This window comes from Theropithecus gelada, chromosome 1, assembly GCF_003255815.1.
Source record: "Theropithecus gelada isolate Dixy chromosome 1, Tgel_1.0, whole genome shotgun sequence".
NCBI classification, from domain to species: Eukaryota; Metazoa; Chordata; class Mammalia; order Primates; family Cercopithecidae; genus Theropithecus; species Theropithecus gelada.
The window spans coordinates 131,723,684-131,743,254 of NC_037668.1; the positions used below are offsets into that span (position 1 = coordinate 131,723,684).

General features: G+C 34.3%; 1 protein-coding gene across 3 annotated transcripts in view; it reads left to right on the plus strand.

The window, feature by feature from the left end:
* The window catches only part of RNPC3 (RNA binding region (RNP1, RRM) containing 3), a 31,391-nt gene extending 14,470 nt beyond the window's left edge, over positions 1–16,921 (plus strand). The window contains exons 8-15 of one of the 3 annotated variants that reach the window (XM_025359258.1): positions 2,592–2,717; positions 4,516–4,667; positions 6,142–6,303; positions 7,457–7,551; positions 8,217–8,275; positions 12,593–12,725; positions 13,369–13,436; positions 16,713–16,921. In XM_025359258.1, coding sequence (XP_025215043.1) covers positions 2,592–2,717; positions 4,516–4,667; positions 6,142–6,303; positions 7,457–7,551; positions 8,217–8,275; positions 12,593–12,725; positions 13,369–13,431 — 790 coding nt within the window. In that variant the 3' untranslated portion in view covers positions 13,432–13,436; positions 16,713–16,921. Of the gene's footprint in view, positions 1–2,591; positions 2,718–4,515; positions 4,668–6,141; positions 6,304–7,456; positions 7,552–8,216; positions 8,276–12,592; positions 12,726–13,368; positions 13,437–14,927 lie in introns of all 3 variants that reach the window. The other 2 variants (XM_025359277.1, XM_025359268.1) reach the window with 2 other exon arrangements.
* The last annotated feature ends 2,650 nt before the right edge of the window (positions 16,922–19,571 follow it).

Consider the following 19,571-nt stretch of genomic DNA (forward strand, 5'->3'; position numbering starts at 1 on the left):
TTTTTATTGATAGTTCTTGACAATCTACATATTTTATTTAAGGATTCTGACAAACAATAGTACATTGTTAATAATGTTCATGTATATAATCCACAGCCTGACTTAGAACAAGAGTTGCCAAACGGTTTCTTTATAGGTCCAAAGAGTAAATATTTTTGACTTTGTGAGACATGTGGTCTCTGTTGTGGCTACTCAGTTCTACCCTTGGAGTAGGAAAGCATCCATGGATAGTATACGTAATGAGTTGATATGGCCTTATTCCAACTAGACTTTATTTATAAAAACAGGCAGCTAGCTGGATTTGGTCATTGAGCTGTAGTTTGTCAACCCCTATCTGCAGGACTCTGATGGTAAAATGATCGAAATCTTAGGTGACTATGCACAGAAGAAGTGGTATATAGGAGGAGTGAGTGGTTGGCATGAGGCAGAACCCAAGCAGAGACTCTGAGCAACATACACAAATAATTGCAATTTGACTGAGTTAGTGTCCACCTAAGTAGTGGTACAATGTGCAGTGTATTCTCTTTGTAAGGAAAGAGTTACAATCAAAGCATAGATGGGGCTGAAACTACAAAATGGGAGTGAATACAGTATCTGTCTTGGACAGAGACGTTTAGGGAAGCTGGCAGTTCCTGATAGATGGTTACTTTAACTTGTTGCTAAAAGAAAAAGAATAGTATAGAGTGTTAACTCTGATTTAATTACTTAACCTCTGTGAACTTCACTTTCTTTATAAAAATAATAATAGTAGTTAGAAATGCTATGGTAAACTGGCCAAACCCTTTTTTGTTTGTTTACTTAGATTTCCATTAAATGATGTAGTGTGGAATTCTAACAGTAATTCATCTTGAGTCCTGAGAGAGAACATAGCCTTCGCATGTACCAAGCTCTAGTTTCACGCTTCTCTGTTATCTTCAGGAAATGTAATAAGACCTAAACAAAACAAAAATGGTACAGGTTGAGTACCTCTAAACTAAATCTGAAATCCAGAATGCTTCAAACTCTGAAATTTTTTGAGTACCAGTATGATACCACATATGGCTGGCTTAGTGACACCTTTGCTTGTTTTCTTTCTTTCTTTTTTTTTTCTTTTTAAGGCAGGGTCTTACTCTTTTGCCCTAACTGGAGTGCAGTGATGTAATCATGGCCTACTGCATGCTCAACCTCCCGGGCTCAAGCAGTGTGCCCGCATCAGTCCCAGTAGCTGGGACTACAAGCATGTGCTACCACACCTAGTTAATATTTTTAGTATTTTTGTAGTGATAGGGTTTCACTATGTTGCACAGGCTGGTCTCAAAATCCTGGGCTCAAGTGACCCGCCCTCCTTGTCCTCCCAAAGTGCTGGCATTATAGGTGTGAGCCACCGTGTCCAGCCAACACTTTTGCTTTCTGATGTTTCCATGTACACAAACTTTATTTCATGTACAAAATTATTAGGAATATTATATAAAATTATCTTCATCTTTTGTGTATAAGTTGTATATGAAACGTAAATGAATTTTGTGTTTAAAGTTGTGTCTCATCCCCAAGAGATCTCATGTATACGCAAATATTACAAAACCGATGTAATTCTGGTTCCAACCATTTTGGATAAGGAGTGCTCAACCTGTACTATTCATTTATTCAGCAAATAATTATTGATTACCGACTATATGTCTAGCACTCTTGTAGAGGCTTGGTGTACTTTGGGTCAACAATTTATAAATGTAGACATATACTGTGAATAACTAAATTTTTTCATAAAATTTTTAGTAAACCATGGTTTTTAGAAAGAGTTTAAAAATTTATAGCATATGTTTTCATTTTCCCTCAGGGAAAAAGGTTTAAAGCTTATTTGAACAATACCCTCCTTCCTCTCTTTTGTATTTTGTTATGTGCATATGTTTATTTTGCTTTCAAATTTTACAAATATAACCCTGAGAAGTAGATCTGGGACTAACAGTTTTCAAGTTCCTGCTCTGTAGATGATACAGAAATACCTAGACAAGATCTATCTTTAATATTAAATATTCATACTCTTAATAGAGAAAAGCTATGTACAAAGTGTTATCACTTCCTGAAACTACTTCAGAGCATAGTACAGGATTTGAAAACTGTTCTCAAGTAATTTAAGTTACCTTATTTATAGGATGATTGATTTGCAACAGTTATGCACAAAAAGCTTTTAAATGACGTATTTCAGTCCGGACTCTGTTTAATAATTAGAATATGAATAAAAATCATTTAAGAACATTAATATTATATCAATTTTATTATTGTATCTTGTTCAACTGTTTGGCATTGAAGTTCAACCATTTTATTTGGGCAACTGCTTATGATGAGACATACATTTTAAAAATTGATAACATATAATTAAGTCTATTTTTAATTTTTTCCAAGTAAGATGAAAGCTGAGCAAGGCAATTTAGTATTTGAGCTTTTCTCAAATTGATTATCTCTTAATTGATGGTGTTCTGTATATTTGATATAAGTAAAACATTTTAAAATTTAAATTATATACCAAAATATAAATTTAACTTTAATAGAAACAGTGGTAAATAGCTATGGTTCTAGAAAGGAAATTTTGTTTATCATTCTTCTCCTCATTGTAGAATGAACAAATTAATGGAACTAGCAAATCTTCAGCCCAAAAGACCAAAAACAATAAAGCAGCGCCATGTGAGAAAAAAGAGAAAAATAAAGGATATGTTGAATACACCTTTGTGTCCTTCACACAGGTAATTTTATTTGAACTATGAAATGAGGGTTGTTTGTATGTACTTTGTTTATTTGCTTAATTCACATCATTCTTCAAGCTGGCATTTGTTTCCTTTCAATGTTCTTGGTTTACCATTGGCTTCCTAGTTGCCAAATTTATAAATATTCATAGTTCTCTCACAGTTGACCAGTACTCTCTTCTCTGTCCTAAGCCTTCATGTATTTTCTTCCAGCTTCCTGTCTGCAGACTCAGAATTTCTTATAGGCACTTAGGATATTATTCAAAACAAAATTCATTTACTTTCCTTTTACCATTTCTTTGCTCTTTCTCCTTGTGCATTTATAGTTTTGTTAGTGATATTACTGTCACTAGTGTAATATATTAGTGAATAATGTCACTAATATAAACGTGAGTGTGTTTATATACAGTTATTTAGTTTCTCTTAACTCCATCACCTGATATCAGACATTTTTTATTTAAAAGGTACCCAGCAGATAAAAATTCACATATCTTTTCTTGGCACACAGGACCCACCAGAGTGCCTTTAAGTATTTGTTGAATGTATGGTAAGGTTCTCTGCTAAATATTGTGTGTAGTTTAAAGCATGCTTCTAAAGTTTAATGCTGTCTTTTCAAAGAGTGAGTTAATAGTCTTAAGGATAATAAGCCAGATGCACAGATGATTATTGCATTAGCATTTATAATACATGACATAGGAAATATAAACTAAGAACTAAAAGATTGTGAGAAAAGAGAGGCTACAGCCAGTTGAGAAATTTGGAAAGGTTGTAAGAGAGAGAGGAGACGTTTGAGCTGGCCCTTTAAGGAGGAGAGACAAAAATTAGGCAGGGAAACTGTAACCTATGTGAATGGAAGAATAAAAGGAAAGTTTCCAGAGAAGAAAATTTATTGAATAGGAATAGAAACAATGAAAGAGAAAGCTAGAAGGATTTGAAACCTCCCCTAAATGTTAGGCTGTGAAGTTTGAATTTATTGAAGAAGCCATTGGAATGCCATTGATATTTTTAAAAATTAAGAATTCCTTTTGCACTACTTTATCTTGTAATAAACTTCCTAAGGAATTTGCAGATTTGGGATAAGGGTCAAACCATAGTTATCCAAGAATGTTAGTAGACATAAGTTACCTTTCCATTGTGTTTTGCACATTTTATTATAGTCCGGAAGTTGTCAGTAAAATGATACTTGTTTTATACATGTTTGAATTATTTTACCTTTTTTCCCCTTTGAATCTCTATAGTGACACTGAACAATAGAAATTAATGTGAGCCACATTAAAATTGTATGAAGACATAATGTAAAATATCTTGATAACTTTTTATATTGATTATATGTGGAAATAATATTTTGGATATAATGAGAAATAATAAGTTATCAATATTTCATCTGTTTCTTTTCATGGTTTTAATGTGACTATTGATAATTTTAAGTCATCAAAATCTAGTGTTATCTATATGTTTAAAATATCAAACATAGAATGCACTATTTTGCATATTGGTAAATATCCTGGGGTTTAGAATCAATAGTCATCAAATCTCTGTCATTTCCAGAATGACCTTATACAAATTATTAACATTGCTGAACCTTTTTATGTGTAAACTAATAATTTATTAGTACCTATATGAGAGTATTAAAGTTTATTAAACTAATAAATCTAAGTCACTCTCTTTATTCAATATCAAAAGTGTAGTGAATCCTTTGTCAGTGTTAACTTTTACAATTTAAAGTAAACTTGAAATAATATTTTACTCAGGATTTTATTTGCAATTACAAACTAATGCTATGATTGTTTTTAAATAGCAGCTTACATCCAGTGCTGTTACCTTCAGATGTATTTGACCAACCACAACCTGTAGGTAATAAAAGAATTGAATTCCATATATCTACTGACATGCCAGCTGCATTTAAGAAAGATTTAGAGAAGGAACAAAATTGTGAGGAAAAAAATCATGGTAAGGATATTCTAGTTATTTCACATGCTGAAATCAACTTTTTGTGTTAGAATTAAGTTTTACATATAATGTTTTGTATTTTAGTATTTGTCAACTTTATTTAAAATATGCAATTAGTGTTTCCTCAAAATCATGGAATAATATCCACTTTCAACTTTTTTGTATAACAGAAATTGATGGTAAATGGCGAGATTGTCACTGTTACCCTTTGCTAATAATGACTTCTAGAATGAAATATAGTGCTTTTTGCTGATGTTTACACTAAAAATATAATGTAGTATATTTTACTGACTTTTTCATTGCTTGTTTCATGTGGTGGCCTATGGTTTTATTAGTGTAATTATACTAATATTACTGGTTAGAAAACAAGCAATGTGACTATTTTGTGAGTTGTAGACTTAATGTAAATGTATATATTTTTAATCCAAAAGACATGGATGATTGTTGCCAAGAAAACTATTCTTAAGTTTAAAAAAAAGTATTCAAATTGCAGATTTTTTTTACTTGTTTTAATCACGAATTTGATGTTATAATGGTGTTCTTTTGTTCTTTAAGTCTTTATTTTGAAATTTCTGAAATAATCCCAGTTGATCGGAATGTAACCAAAACAAAGTAAAATTGTTAAAAAGTTAACACCTCAAACCTCACTCTCCTCTGTCCTACTACCTAAAGGCAAATACTGTTAGCAATTTGGTATGTGTATATATGTACGTGTGTGTGTGTATGTGTGTGTGTGTATCCTTCCAGACCTTATCTTGTACATGTATGAACACATTTCTATCTTATTTTTTAAATGAACGTTATGTTTTGATGGTATTTATCATTCACTCAGTAGTGACTTGTTGAAAGTTTGTTATCTAGCAGCCTCCATGGACAAGTTTGCCATGGTCTCTTTTTTGAAGTTTACAATCTAGTTTGAGGTAGCTTACTATGTCAAAATATAATCATATACTTTACATTTTTTAGCTGTATAATAGCCCATAATATAATTTTGTCAATACTTTATCATGTTTTTTTCATAGAAGTTGAGGTTGTTTCCCTTCTTTTACTATTACAGAAAATAGTGGAATATGTCTTTGCACATATATCTTTGAGCACTTGTGTGAATATAGGATAGAATTCTAGTAAGTATTGCAAACATAGTGAGTGGAAAACTGTGACTAGTTTTCATTCCTGTCTTGGATGTTGAGTGTGAATGTAGTGCCTTTTCAGGTAACTCCTTTTTTGTGCGTTTATTTAACATTTTTCTTTTTATAAATTTTTCTTATCTCATGGCTAGTCACCCTTTAACACAATTTTTTTACTATTTGAACCTTTATAGAAAATGTTTACATATGCCTCTTTCAGTATATTGAGAAACACCAAAGAATTTTAGTGCCTAAAGATATATTATTAAATATAAACTGGGAGGAGGGGGCAGTAACTGTTTTTAAAGGAGAGATTCTTATGGTTAATGTTAACATTTAACTCTTAGATTTACCTGCTACTGAAGTTGATGCATCCAATATAGGATTTGGAAAAATCTTCCCCAAACCTAATTTGGACATCACAGAGGAGATTAAAGAAGACTCTGATGAAATGCCATCAGAATGTATTTCCAGAAGGGAATTGGAAAAGGGCAGAATTTCTAGAGAAGGTAATATCACGAAATAAACTAAGCACATATTCCGTTTTACATATCTTTGACTTTACAGAAACAAAACAAATTTGTCATGCCATTTACCTTAATTTAAGGCACATACTTTAGAACATCTCTCCGATTAATGTTTGTAATCACTTCTTCTGTTTTTTTTTAATATTCATACTTTATAGTGGAGAGAACATTTCTTTCCATACAGTGTTTCCAGTCTATATTTGGGAAAAATTTTTGTTTTCATTCCTAAAACTTTTATGTGTCATTTAAAATAAGTCAGTATGTCCTACAAGTCTGGGGTTATATATTCCAAATGCAGCCGAAAGACTGTCACAAATACTGTGTCTGAGATACATACAAAGCGATGTTAAAAAAAAATGGTGATTAGAAATCTATGATTTTAGGATTTTATATCCTAACATGATAGTTTTCTACTTCTCAAAGACTTTTACTGTTTTAGTATATTGTCAGAAAATATTTAGAGGCTTTAGATTGATGTGTAGTTCATAATTTTTCCTACAGTAATGGGAAATAGACTTCCAGCTAGGATTTTTACACAAAACATCTATCTGATTTTCTATAACAGACTACTGACGTTAAATGAGAGGAGCTATACAGGGGTTCTTAGGCCATGGTTTGTCATTGTACAACAATCACCTGGAGAGCCTGGAAAAACAGTTTTATAGGCCCACCTGCAGAGATGCCTGATATTGTGCTTATTTCATTCTTGCATTTAAATATGGAGGTGGCTGATGGTTTGGGAAATTCACTTTAAGCAAAATAATTACCCAAATCAATTAGCATATATACTTTACTCTTTTTTTATAACATGACTCATCTTAATGGAGTTTTAATAGTAGATATTTTATTGGCCAAATTTTAGTTACTCTAGAAGTCTGAAATTTTTTAAACAAAAGTTTTTTATATATATAAAAACTTAAAAGTTTTATATATAAAAAGTTTTTTATATAATCAATTCAGATTTTCAGTGAGTATATTTAAACCCATTTGTAACATTGTTACTAATTTTATAGTTTTAACATTTTCATAAAGCTTAATTTGTCTATTTAACAGTTATATTTGAATATGATAATTACATTTAAAAACTTGGTTAAAATATTTTAATTGTATATCTTTGTTTTTGTTTTTTAATAAGAAATGGAAACACTTTCAGTTTTCAGAAGTTATGAACCTGGTGAACCAAACTGTAGAATTTATGTAAAGAATTTAGCTAAACATGTTCAAGAAAAGGTAGGTATAAATTGATTTTTTTTCATGTAAATGAAAATAATTTGAGGTTTTATACTTGGTGTGTTAAAATCTGTGTGAAACTACCTTTAAGAATGTGTTTTTTTTTTGTTTTTTTGTTTTTTTGTTTTTTTACTGTGCTTCAGGTCATGACAAATTATTGTTTAGTATTTTCAGGTTAATTTGTTGTTAAAATAATATTCTCATAGCTTGGCTTCTCTGGCAGTAAATACTGAGACAGTGTTTGGGGTGTGTATTAATTTCCTAGGGCTAAGTGGCTGAAACAACAGAGATGTGTTGTCTCACAGTTCTGGAGGCAAACTGAAGGCAAAAATGTGGCAGGATTGGTTCATTCTCAAGGCTTTGAGTGAAGGATCTGTTCTGTGCCTCTCCCATAGCTTCTGCTGGTATGCAGAAGCTGGCGATCTTTCACCTTCCTTGGCTTGTGGCAGCGTCATCACAATTTCTGCCTTTGTACATAGTGTACTCCCTTTGTGAGTGTCTGTGTCCAAATTTTCCCTTTTGAAAGGCCACCAGTCATATTAGATTAAAACCTTAGTCCAATATGACCTCTTCTATTGATGTATTGATGTATTTATTTATTTATTAACAGTTTTTTTTTTTTTCCCCTGGCTTTGTTATTTGTCTTCTTCATATTGAAATTCTAGGACCTTAAATATATTTTTGGAAGATATGTTGACTTTTCATCAGAAACACAGCGGATCATGTAAGTGACAGTAAAATATAATCTTAAATTATGTTTTGTTTTTGTCTGTTACAAATTTACTATTTTAATTCCATCATTTTCCTTTTAGAGATAAAAATTATATGAAAAAGTTGGTCTGTGCTGTTGCACAATTGATCTTTTAAGATGTCTAGAATAGGAGTTAGCAAACTTTTTCCATAAATGGGCAGATAGTAAAAATTTAATATTTTTATTTTGTTTCAGACCATACTGTGTCTGTTGGAACTACTCAGTTTTGTAGTTGTATTATGAAGGCAGCCATAAAACCTGAATGAATATTCATGGCTGTGTTCTAATAAAACTCTTTGCAGAAACAGGCCTGTGATACATTCTGACCTTAATCTTCTCTCTAAATACATGGTTCTCAGACTTTAACATTGCACAAGAATCACCTGGAGAGCCTGGAAAAACAGTTTTATAGGTCCACCTGCAGAGAGTCTGATTTTCTAGGTTTCATGGGTAGGACTCATGAATTTGTGTTTCTGTGCTTTGAAAACGATTCTTTCAATGAATCATCCAGGAATATATAGCAGTGAGGCAAAACTTTTTAGATTCTTACTCTGACAGTAAATTGTCATCTTTTAAAGAACTTCATTGAGCAAGGCTTCCAGTTTTGTGAAAGCAAAAGAGAGGGTTGTGATTTATAAATGTTATAAAAGCTAATGTGTTAGTCTGTTTTCACACTGCTGATAAAGACATACCTGAGAACGGGCAATTTACAAAGGAAAGAGGTTTAATGGAAAACTCTCAGTTCCATGAAGCCAGGGAAGCCTCACAATCATGGCAGAAGGCAAGGAGGAGCAAGTCACATTTTATGTGGCTGGTGGCAGGCAGAAAGAGAGCTTGTGCAGACAAACTCCCATTTTTTTTTTTTTTAAACCATCAGATCTTGAGACTCCTTCACTACCACGAGAACAGTGCAAGAAAGACCCACTGCTATAATTCAGTCACCTCCCACAGAGTTCCTCCCACTACACATGGGAATTGTGGGAGTTACAATTCAAGATGAGATTTGGGTGGGGACACAGAGTCAAACCATATCAATCTGCCCCCACCCCTCCCAAATCTCATGTCCTCACATTTGAAAATGAATCCTGCCTTCCCAACAGTCCCCCAAAGCCTCAGCTCATTTCAGCATTAATTCAAAAGCCCACAGTCCAAAGTCTCATTAGAAACAAGGCAAGTCCCTTTTGCCTAGGAGCCTGTAAAATTGAAAGCAAGTTACTTACTTCCTAGATACAATGAGGGTACAGGCATTGGGTAAATACAGCCATTCCAAATGGGAGAAATTGGCCAAAACGGGTGCTATGGGCCCTGGAGAAATCATCCAAACCAGAGGGGCTACAGCCCTTGTGCAAGTCCAGAATCCAGCGGGGCAATCAAATCTTAAAGCTCCAAGGATCTCCTTTGATTCCGTGTCTCATATTCGGGTCATGCTGATGCAAGAGCTGGGTTCTCATGGCAGTTCCACTCCTGTGACTTTGCAGAGTACAGCCTCCCTCCCATTTGCTTTCATGGGCTAGCATTGAGTGTCTGCAGCTTTTCCAGGTGCATGGTGCAAGCTACCATTATGGGGTCTGGAGGATGGTGGCCCTCTTACCACAACTCCGCTAGGTGGTTCCCTAGTAGCAACTCTGTGTGGGGACCCCAACCCCACATTTTCCTTCTGTACTGCCTTAGCTCATGAGAGCCCCATCCCTGCAGCAAACTTCTGCCTGGACATCCAGGCATTTCCATATGGCCTCTGAAATCCAAGTGGAGGTTCCGAAACCCCAATTCTTGACATCTGTGCACTGCCAGGCTCATCACCATGTGGAAGCTGCCAAGGCTTGAGGTTTGCACCCTCTGAAGCTACCACCCAAGCTCTATGTTGGCCCCTTTCAGCCACAGCTGCAGTGTCTGGGGGGCAGAGCACCAAGTCCCTAGGCTGCACACACCACAGGTACCCTGGGCCCGGCCCTAGAAATCACTTTTCCTTCCTAAGCCTCAGGTGATGGGAGGGGCTCCCATGAGACCTCTAACATGCCCTGGAGACATTTTCATCATTTTCTTGGGGATTAACATCAGGCTCATCATTACTTATGCAGATTTCTACAGCTGGCTTGAATTTCTTCTCTTTTTGTTTTCTGTTGCATTGTCAGACTGCAAAATTTCTGAACTTTTATGGTGTTTACTTTTAAAACTGAATGCGTTTAATAGTACCCAAGTCACCTCTTGAATGCTTCGCTGCTTAGAGATTTCTTCCAACAGATACCCTCAAGTTCAAAATTCCATAAATCTCTAGGTCAGGGGAAAAATGCCACCAGTCTCTTTTTATTTTAAAACCATCAAACCTTGCGAGGCTCATTTACTATCACGAGAACAAAAGAAAGACCCACCCGTATAATTTAGTCACCTGTAACAGCATTCCTCCCATTACACATGGGAATGTAGGAGTTACAATTCAAATGAGATTTGGGGACACAGAGCCAAACCATATCAGCTAATGTTTGGAGTTAGAATTTCATTCTTTACAATACTGTATTTGTTAATTCCAAAGTATGAAAGACTCCCTGTCATATAAATTAAAAGTAAGAAGAAGTAGAAAGGATAAGGTAAGAGGCTTTTGAGTGCAGATAAAATAAATAAGTGACTGTAACTAAGTTTTGTTTTAATCTTCAAGTGACATCAATATTTTAAAAATCTTATCTGGCCTATGTGTTTTTTTAGATAGGTATACACAAATGGAACCATGTTTTATAATTCTCTATATTCGTTAGGAACAAATACCTCTTATCAGGGTGCCAAAATATTTTTTCTTTTGCTGGTCATGCAAAATGCTAGGTCTTTTTCTCTGTTGCCATCTTTGAGTCACGATTATAAGAAAAAAAATAATTTACTGCATTTTTTGATAGTTTTTTTATGTTGTATTATTTTGGTAGTCTCGTAGACTAAATATTAGGTAATATTTCAGTTGTAAATTACAATCTGGTTTTTCTAAGTAGCGTTTGACTGATTTTCTTTCAAAAATTTCAAAAAAATGAATACACTATGGAATAGATCACTATATTAGGAAATTAAAAATTTGGTTTGTGTTTCTGACTTTAGATCTTAGCTGTCTGCTTTGAAGAGTCACTCACTGTCTCTAGACATCACCTGTAAAATTATGGTTTTGGGTAGATAATCATTGATGTTCCTTTCTACTTCGAAGTTCTGTAATTGCTTATAATAATATAATGAACTCTAGGCCGGGCGTGGTGGCTCATGCCTGTAATCCCAGCACATTGGGAGGCCAAAGTGGGTGGGATCACTTGAGGTCAGGAGTTAAGACCTGCCTGGTCTACATAATGAAACCCTATCTCTACTAAAAATATAAAAATTAGCCAGGTGTGGTGGCAGACGCCTATAATCCCAGCTACCCGGGGGTCTGAGGAAGGAGAATCGCTTAAACCCAAGAGGTGGAGGTTGCAGTGAGCCAAGATTACGCCACTGCATTCCAGCCTGGGCAACCGAGCAGGACTCTGTCTCAAAAAATAAATTAATTAATTAATTTTAAAAAAAATGTAATGAATTCTATAATTGTTTATAACTGGCTGTTAATCCTTTTTATTTTTCCATTCTTCGTTATATAGTGTTATTTTGTTTTGTTTCTTTTTAATCACTTGAACAGGTAGTGCCAGATTATAAGGAACTTAAAAAATTGAGATAAATAATAATTTAAAAAGTTTGCAGCTGGGCACCATGGTTCACACCTGTCATCCCAGCACTTTGGGAGGCCGAGGCAGGTGGATCACAAGGTCAGGAGATAGAGACCATCCTGGCTAACACAGTGAAGCCCCGTCTCTACGAAAAATACAAAAAATTAGCCAGACGTGGTGGCGGGTGCCTGTAGTCCAGCTGCTCTGGAGGCTGAGGCAGGAGAATGGCATGAACCCAGGAGGCGGAGCTTGCAGTGAGCCGAGATTGCACCACTGCACTCCAACCTAGGTGACAGAACGAGACTCCGTCTCAAAAAAAAAAAAAAAGAAAAAAAGGGAAGTTTGCTTTTCTTATTACTAGTAGTATAATTTTTAAATCACATACTTTTATGATAGTTGAGAATAGTTAAAAATACATCTTAAACAAATACTACCTACTTGTAGAATCAGTTTTAGTGCAAGAACATGAAATACATTTTTAGAAAACTGAATAATTGACGTGCCTATCAAATGTTTTAGTCACTTTTATTTGAAATAGCAACATTTTAAATTGTTCAACACATTTTCATTCACATCATTGAAACTAACATTCTTTGAATCAAAGTTCTTTTCTTCCTTATAGGTTTGATATACGTTTGATGAAAGAAGGTCGTATGAAAGGACAAGCTTTCATTGGACTTCCTAATGAAAAAGCAGCAGCAAAAGCCTTAAAGGAAGCTAATGGATATGTGCTTTTTGGAAAACCCATGGTGGTTGTATCCTTTAAATCCATCTATTTCAAAACTATAAGTTTTAGAAGGGTATAACTGAAATTAATTTTCGTGTTATCCTTTAGAAATTTCCACAATTTGCATTCTAGCAGTAGATATTCATTCAGTTACAGTTAAACCCACCTTACTGAGTCAAATGACAGTGTTATTTAGATTTTTAGTAAAGGAGCTTCAGCAGCATGAAGTTGTTCAATTTTAGCCAAGTTTTAAGTGTTTCACTTATGCAGCTCAAAAGCACATAGTTATGCGAAGAGAGTAGAGTATCCAGAAGTACATTTGGAGTCATAAAAGAACTAATTCACTTTATAATTTTATTGTAATTTATATTTCTACATGATAATTTTAATAACCAGAGTATATCATTGATTAACCATCTTGCTTTTAGTAATCAATGCAGTTTGCAAACTAGAAATCAGCAAGATAGGTAAAGAAGCAAAGGCCCAGGTATAAAAAATAATGACTACAAAGGAAAAGTTAATTATTAATTTCCTCTCAAGTCATGGAGTCAGGAGACACTCAAGGTAAATTAAAAAACCATACTCCCACCATACATTAGAACGTTTTTGAGAATTATTTAGAAAAGATTACTTGCATATTCATGAAGGAAACCTTAATTTTAAATTATTAGCAGTTTGCTCGATCTGCTAGACCAAAACAAGATCCTAAGGAAGGAAAAAGAGTTAAAAATTAATAAAGGTAAGTGCGAATAAAATGTAATAAAAAGACAAGACTAATTCTTTAGATACAATTAAGAATAAAAGTTTGATAGAGTAGTAATTCGGGTATCTCTTATGTATTTTTTAAGGAAATATCTATCTGTGCAGTTAAGTCCCATTAAACTTCAAAACTATAACTACAGATTAAAACCCATTTTTATGTAAAAGTTGTCTGGAGAATGAATCTTATAAGGGGAGTGTGCCAGTTACTCTTTTTTTAACTTTTTCTGCCTATAGTAAATCAATAGTTCTTAAACTCTAATATGTATCATAATCACTTGGAGAGCTTAATAAAACACAAATATGTACGTTCTTTCCTTCCCTGAAAGAGTTTTTGATTTGGTAGGTCTGATGTGGGGACCTAGGGAAGCTAGTTATACCAGTTTTCCTTTTAATGAGGGGATTTCCAGAAAGCCGGACATTTAGTGCTGAAATGGGGAATGTGTCTGGCAAGCCAGGACAAGTTGGTCACCCTTGTTGGCACCTGAAAATTTACAAAATTAATGAGTTTTCAGGTAATCATGAGGCATCTGATCCAGAGACCACAGCTTGAAAACTCCTTGGATAAACACTTACAGATACATTTTCTAACTCTTAAAATTAACCTAGAATAAATGTTAAAATAAAAGTTAAAAAAGGTCAAACTGTTACTAAAAATAATTCTGGCTGAGGGTGGTGGCTCACCTTTGTAATCTCAGCAATTTGGGAAATGGAGGTGGGCAGATCACAAGGTCCAGAGATCAAGACCATCCTGGCCAACATGGTGAAACCGTGTCTCTACTAAAAATACAAAAATTAGCTGGGTGTGGTGGTGCATACCTGTAGTCTCAGCTACGTGGGCTGCTAAAGCAGGAGAATCTCTTGAACCTGGGAGGCGGAGGTTGCAGTGAGCCGGGATCACACCACTGCACTCTACCCTGGCGACAGAGCAAGACTCAACTAAAAAAAAAAAAAAAAAAAAAAAAAAATTTCAACAGTGCTGAGTATATAAAATTATTAACACACTTCACAACAATATATGTTTGTGGACTTACATCTTTTTTTTGTCTTTAAAACAAGTAATTTTAGTGCATACTTAATTTGATGATTAAGTATGGTAGAATTAAGCATTTTAAATGTTAATGTTTGCTACATTGTTCAAGAAATAAGTGGAAATATATTCCTTTGTTTTTTATTTAAATTTTTCTTCCTCTGTAAACTAAAAGAACATAAAGTAAATTGGTCACAATCACAATTGGTGTTTAATTGACAAATATGAATAAATAAGAGAAAATTTTGTTTAATGTTTAGTCCCTCTGAGATGGCTTGAATATTTGAATTGTGTTGTATGTCTATACTGGGTAGTCACAAGTCTTATAAACACTTTAGAGGAAAGATGGATTTCAGTCTGTATTTTTAAAAATCATTTATTTGTAAATCTGGTGCTGAAAAATAAAAAAAAATTAAACTGCATTCTGCTGTTCTTCTTTAGAAGCATTCCTGCGTAAATACTGCTGTAATACTGTCATGCAAAGTGTATCCTTTCTTGTCGTATCCTTTTTGGGGCAGTGTTTTTTTATTTTTTTCTTAGAAATGTTTGTCCTTCCCCCACCTGTTGATCCAGGTTAAGCAATACTTTTTTACACTTTATTCAAATGAAATATTTCTAAAATTGTTTGTATAGATTGAAAAATCTTTTATGTGTTTTTAGATTTGTTGTTGAATTTTCTGTGCTGTCCTTTAGGTTATATAATTTTTTTGAGGGAAAGTTAGTGAATCAGGTCAACTTAGAGAATGTGTTTATTTACTTTAACTCAGAATACAGTCTTGTTTCTTCAATTTGTATATTTCCTAAACTTAATTCAATAACATGCTTTCTGTTGTATAATGTATCTGGTTTAGGTATTTATAATATGTTTAAAATTTAATTGGGCAAAGGACATGTTTTTCTTTTAAAAAGTACTTATATTGAAAATTAAGATGTCTGGATTACTATGTAAATTCTAAAGAGTAGCAGACCTCTCATTTAAAGTCTTAAGTGAGTCTCTTTTGACATAGATAGCAATAGAAGTATCTTTCTTCTTTCCCCTTTCTTTTTCTAAACAAGGGAAGAAAAGTGTAATAGAGGGGAGAACACATAATGCCGACTAAGGGTAGTGCATTAAGTGAAAAACAGTCTTGGCAGGTATATAGGAATAGTGGTTTCCCGACTGGTTGATGACCATAATCGCCAAGAACAGTGGTTCCTAGTCTTGGCTGCACATTACAGTGATCTGGAACTTGAATGAAATACTAATTTTAAAAGGGTGCAGTGGTTCATACTTGTAATCCCAGCACTTTGCAAGTCCAAAATGGGAGAATCACTTGAGCCCAGGAGTTTGAGACCAGCCTGGGCAATGTAGGGAGACCCTGTCCCTACAAAAAGATACAAAAAGTAGCCGAGTGTGGTGGCTTCCACCTCTGGTCTCAGCTACTTGGGAGACTGAGGCAGGAGGATCACTTGAGCCCCAGAGGTTGAGGTTGCAGTGAGCCATGATCACACCACTGCATTCTAGCCTGGTGACAGAGTGAGACCCTCTCCTTCCTAAAAAAAAAAAAAAAAAGAAAAGAAATTAAGAAATATATTGATGCCTGGTTCCCTTGGTCAGAATTTTGATTTAAGGTATTGGGAGTGTAGTACAGATGTTAGAATAAACCTCTCAAACAGATTTTAATGTACAACCAAGGTTGAGAACCACCAAGGAAGAGTTTTCATACATAAAAATTCCTATACTCTACCCTAGAACCAATACATCTGCATCTCTGGGAATGGAGTATAAGAATCTTATTTGAAAAGGTTTCCTTAGTAATTCTAAGAACTGACCATTTTAGACACTGCTTTGTTAGAGTAAAATGGTTAGGTACCTAGTATCAACCTAGCCATCCAACCTTATATTAATAACTAGGAAAATAAAGGGTTGGAGCCTCCGTATTTCTTTGTTGAAAAATCTGCTACTATTATTAGTTCTATGAAAACAATTCAAAATTTGGTTATTATCATCTTAAAAGTACAAAACCTATAGATATTGAAATTGTAATTATTTTTCTATAGGCACAGTTAAAATGATTTTGTAAATGTTATAAATCAGTTTCTTTATAAGCTGTTATTTAGATAAATTTTGTTATACTGACATGATTCACTAATTTTCTAAATATAAATGGTTCAGCTTTCAGTTATTTTTAAACTAATGAACTGTGTTATACTTACTATTTTTAATGGGCTTTTGTGATGTTTTAGGTTTCTTTTGAATCCGGCGTGTCCTTCAAGTGCTTTCCAACTTTGAGAGGAAGAAATTGACCACCTGGACTATGGAACTGTGCGTAACAGCTTTGAAAGTGTATTTAAAAATTAAATTGATATGCCTTTAAATCAGTGAATTGGAAATATATTACATGTATTTTAATGTCTTTCCTCAAATATAATAAATTGTTTTCTTTCCAATAAAATGGTGTTTGTATTTTTTATCTGGCTTAACACATCTAGGAAAACATAGTATTATAAAAATATATAAAATTTATAATTTTTTTATGATTACAAATACTGCCTTTAAAAATTAAAAGGCAGTATTTGTAATTACCTGGATACCAGTGTGCTTTCACATTTTTTTAATTGCAGTCTTGTTTTTGTAATTATTTTATATTTGTCTGGCTTTGAGTTTTATTGGGCTTTTGGTTTTTCGGAAGCGGGCGATTTATCCCAGTTTAGAAAATTTGTATCCTTGCCGTAATACAGTCTTCCATTTTTGTACCCCCAAATCTTTCATCTGTCAGAACATCACTCAAAGGTGAAAATGTTTCCCATGTAAAATTATTCTGTTCCTTTAATGAAATTAGTTTCAGCTGTATATACGTAGGAAAACATTCTTTTTTTAATTTGATTTATTCTTGCAGATACTTTCCTGAGTCTGTGACTACACCTGTACCTTAGAGGCACTGCCCAAAAAGACTCAGCTCTTCTGTAAAAATGCTGTTGTGAATCATAGCTTCTTACCTTTACAGCATTGTGAGGTAGAGAGAGTAAGAACATTAGAGACAGGAATTAGAAGGATGGAGAAGTGAACCCTGGAGCATCCAAATGGTGAGATATCAAATAGTTAAAGAACTGTTAAAGAAGACAAGGAGGAATAACTAGAAGTTAAATGAAGAAAGTATCTCAAATAGGAAGGAGTAATCAAATATATTAGCTCTCTTGATGAGTTAGGAAAGATGAGTTCTTAGAATTAAGCATTGGGTAGAGCAACATTTGGGACCTTGATGTTGACAAACTTGGTGGATGTCAGGAGTAAGAGGAGGTATTCAAGAGAATGTTGGAGAGGAATTTAATATAGTGAGTATTGAAGACAACTCTTGAGGAGTCTAGCTTTCAAAGGGATGTGAGAAATGGGTTGTTAATGGAGAGTAATGTAATATCCAAACACTGTTTATTTTAAGATCGATGATATAGCAGGTTTGTATGCTAATGGGACTGATTCAGTAGAGAGGAAAAAAACATAATGCAGGAAAGAGAGGGATATTGCTGAAATCATAGATCTGTTATACAAATAGAAGGGTTAGTTTTAAAGGTAGGCACATAAACAGCTCATTAGTAACAAGATAAAGGGCAGATTATAGAGTTCTAGATGTTTGTTGTTCAGTAGATAGGAGTAGCATGTCAAATTTTTGTTATATTTTCTCAGTGAACTAGGAAACAAGGTCATAAAGAGGGAGGAAGTCATGAAGGATTAAGGAAGAAAAAGGAGATGTAAAATGGATAACCAGGAATGCAGGAAAGTAAACAAACTCTTAGGCAGTCTGTGGTTTATTTAAGTGGTATCAGTCAACGTGGTTTTGTGTTTTTCTCCAGTTGAGTTTAGCATAGGTGCTGTCACTGAATAAGTACAGAATTCAGTTTAAAGTTGAGATTTCCCTGGGTGAGTAAGACGGTAAGTAATGAGATGTTGTTACATTTAAGATAATGACTATAAAAGAGGGATATGGAAAGTAATCTGGGTTAAGGAATGAAGTGAGAAAATAAGGTTGAGACAGTGGAAAATCGTATGATCAATTGTAGATTGCAGTGTGGCTGAAGATGCATTGGAGTTCTTGAGGTAGGAACTAGAAATTTGGGAGATTTAAATAAGAATGGGGTGACTGAAATTGAAAATATTACAGTATAGTACTTAGTGAATATAAGTTTTAGGATGTGAAGATAGGAGTAGCTTAGAGGCAAGGTGATGATGGAAGGAGATGAATTCAAGAAATTGAGAACCTAGTAGACTGAAAGGTTATGTAAATGAATTTTGAAATCTCAACAAGAACTGTGCTGAGTGCTTGTAGTAATTATTTTATCTTTACTACCCTGTGAGAAGACAGCACTTCCTTTTGTGAGTAATCGAAAGTTCTTTAATGTGTCAACTGTAAGATACTTTATTACATTTAATTATCTTTAGTAGTGCATACTAAAAAATAATGACCTCAGTAGGATTATTCAGTAGATATGTGAGCTAACCCCCTGGGTCAGACACTTAATTTAAGGGTAGAACTGATGGTTTTCAAGAGGAATAGAAAGTTCTCACCCCTAGTGCTTAAGCTGCTAAATATCCCGTCTTATATTTTCTGAAAACAAATGGTATATAGAGCGTCCACATAAAAGCTAATAGGAAATCTTAAAACACACACACACACACACAAAACATTGAAAAACATCAGGAAAGATATACCCTGTACCCAATATGTACAAGGTCTAAGCAATGAAGGAAAAGGTAGGAAATTAAATAAGACTAGAACATCTATGACTAATGTATAAAGACTTGAGGCGGTTGTATCCATTTAAAAAGTATCAATTAGAAATGAAAAAGGACGCCAGGCGCAGTGGCTCACGCCTGTAATCCCAGCACTTTGGGAGGCCCACGCAGGCAGATCAACGTCAAGTCAGGAGTTTGAGACCAGCCTGGCCAACACAGTGGGACCCTGTCTCTACTTAAAATACAAAAAAAATTTCTGGGTGTGGTGGCTCATGTCTGTGGTCCCAGCTACTCGGGAGGCTGAGGCAGGAGAATCATTTGAACCCGGAGGGGGAGGTTGCAGTGAGCCGAAATTGTGCCACTGTACTCCAGCC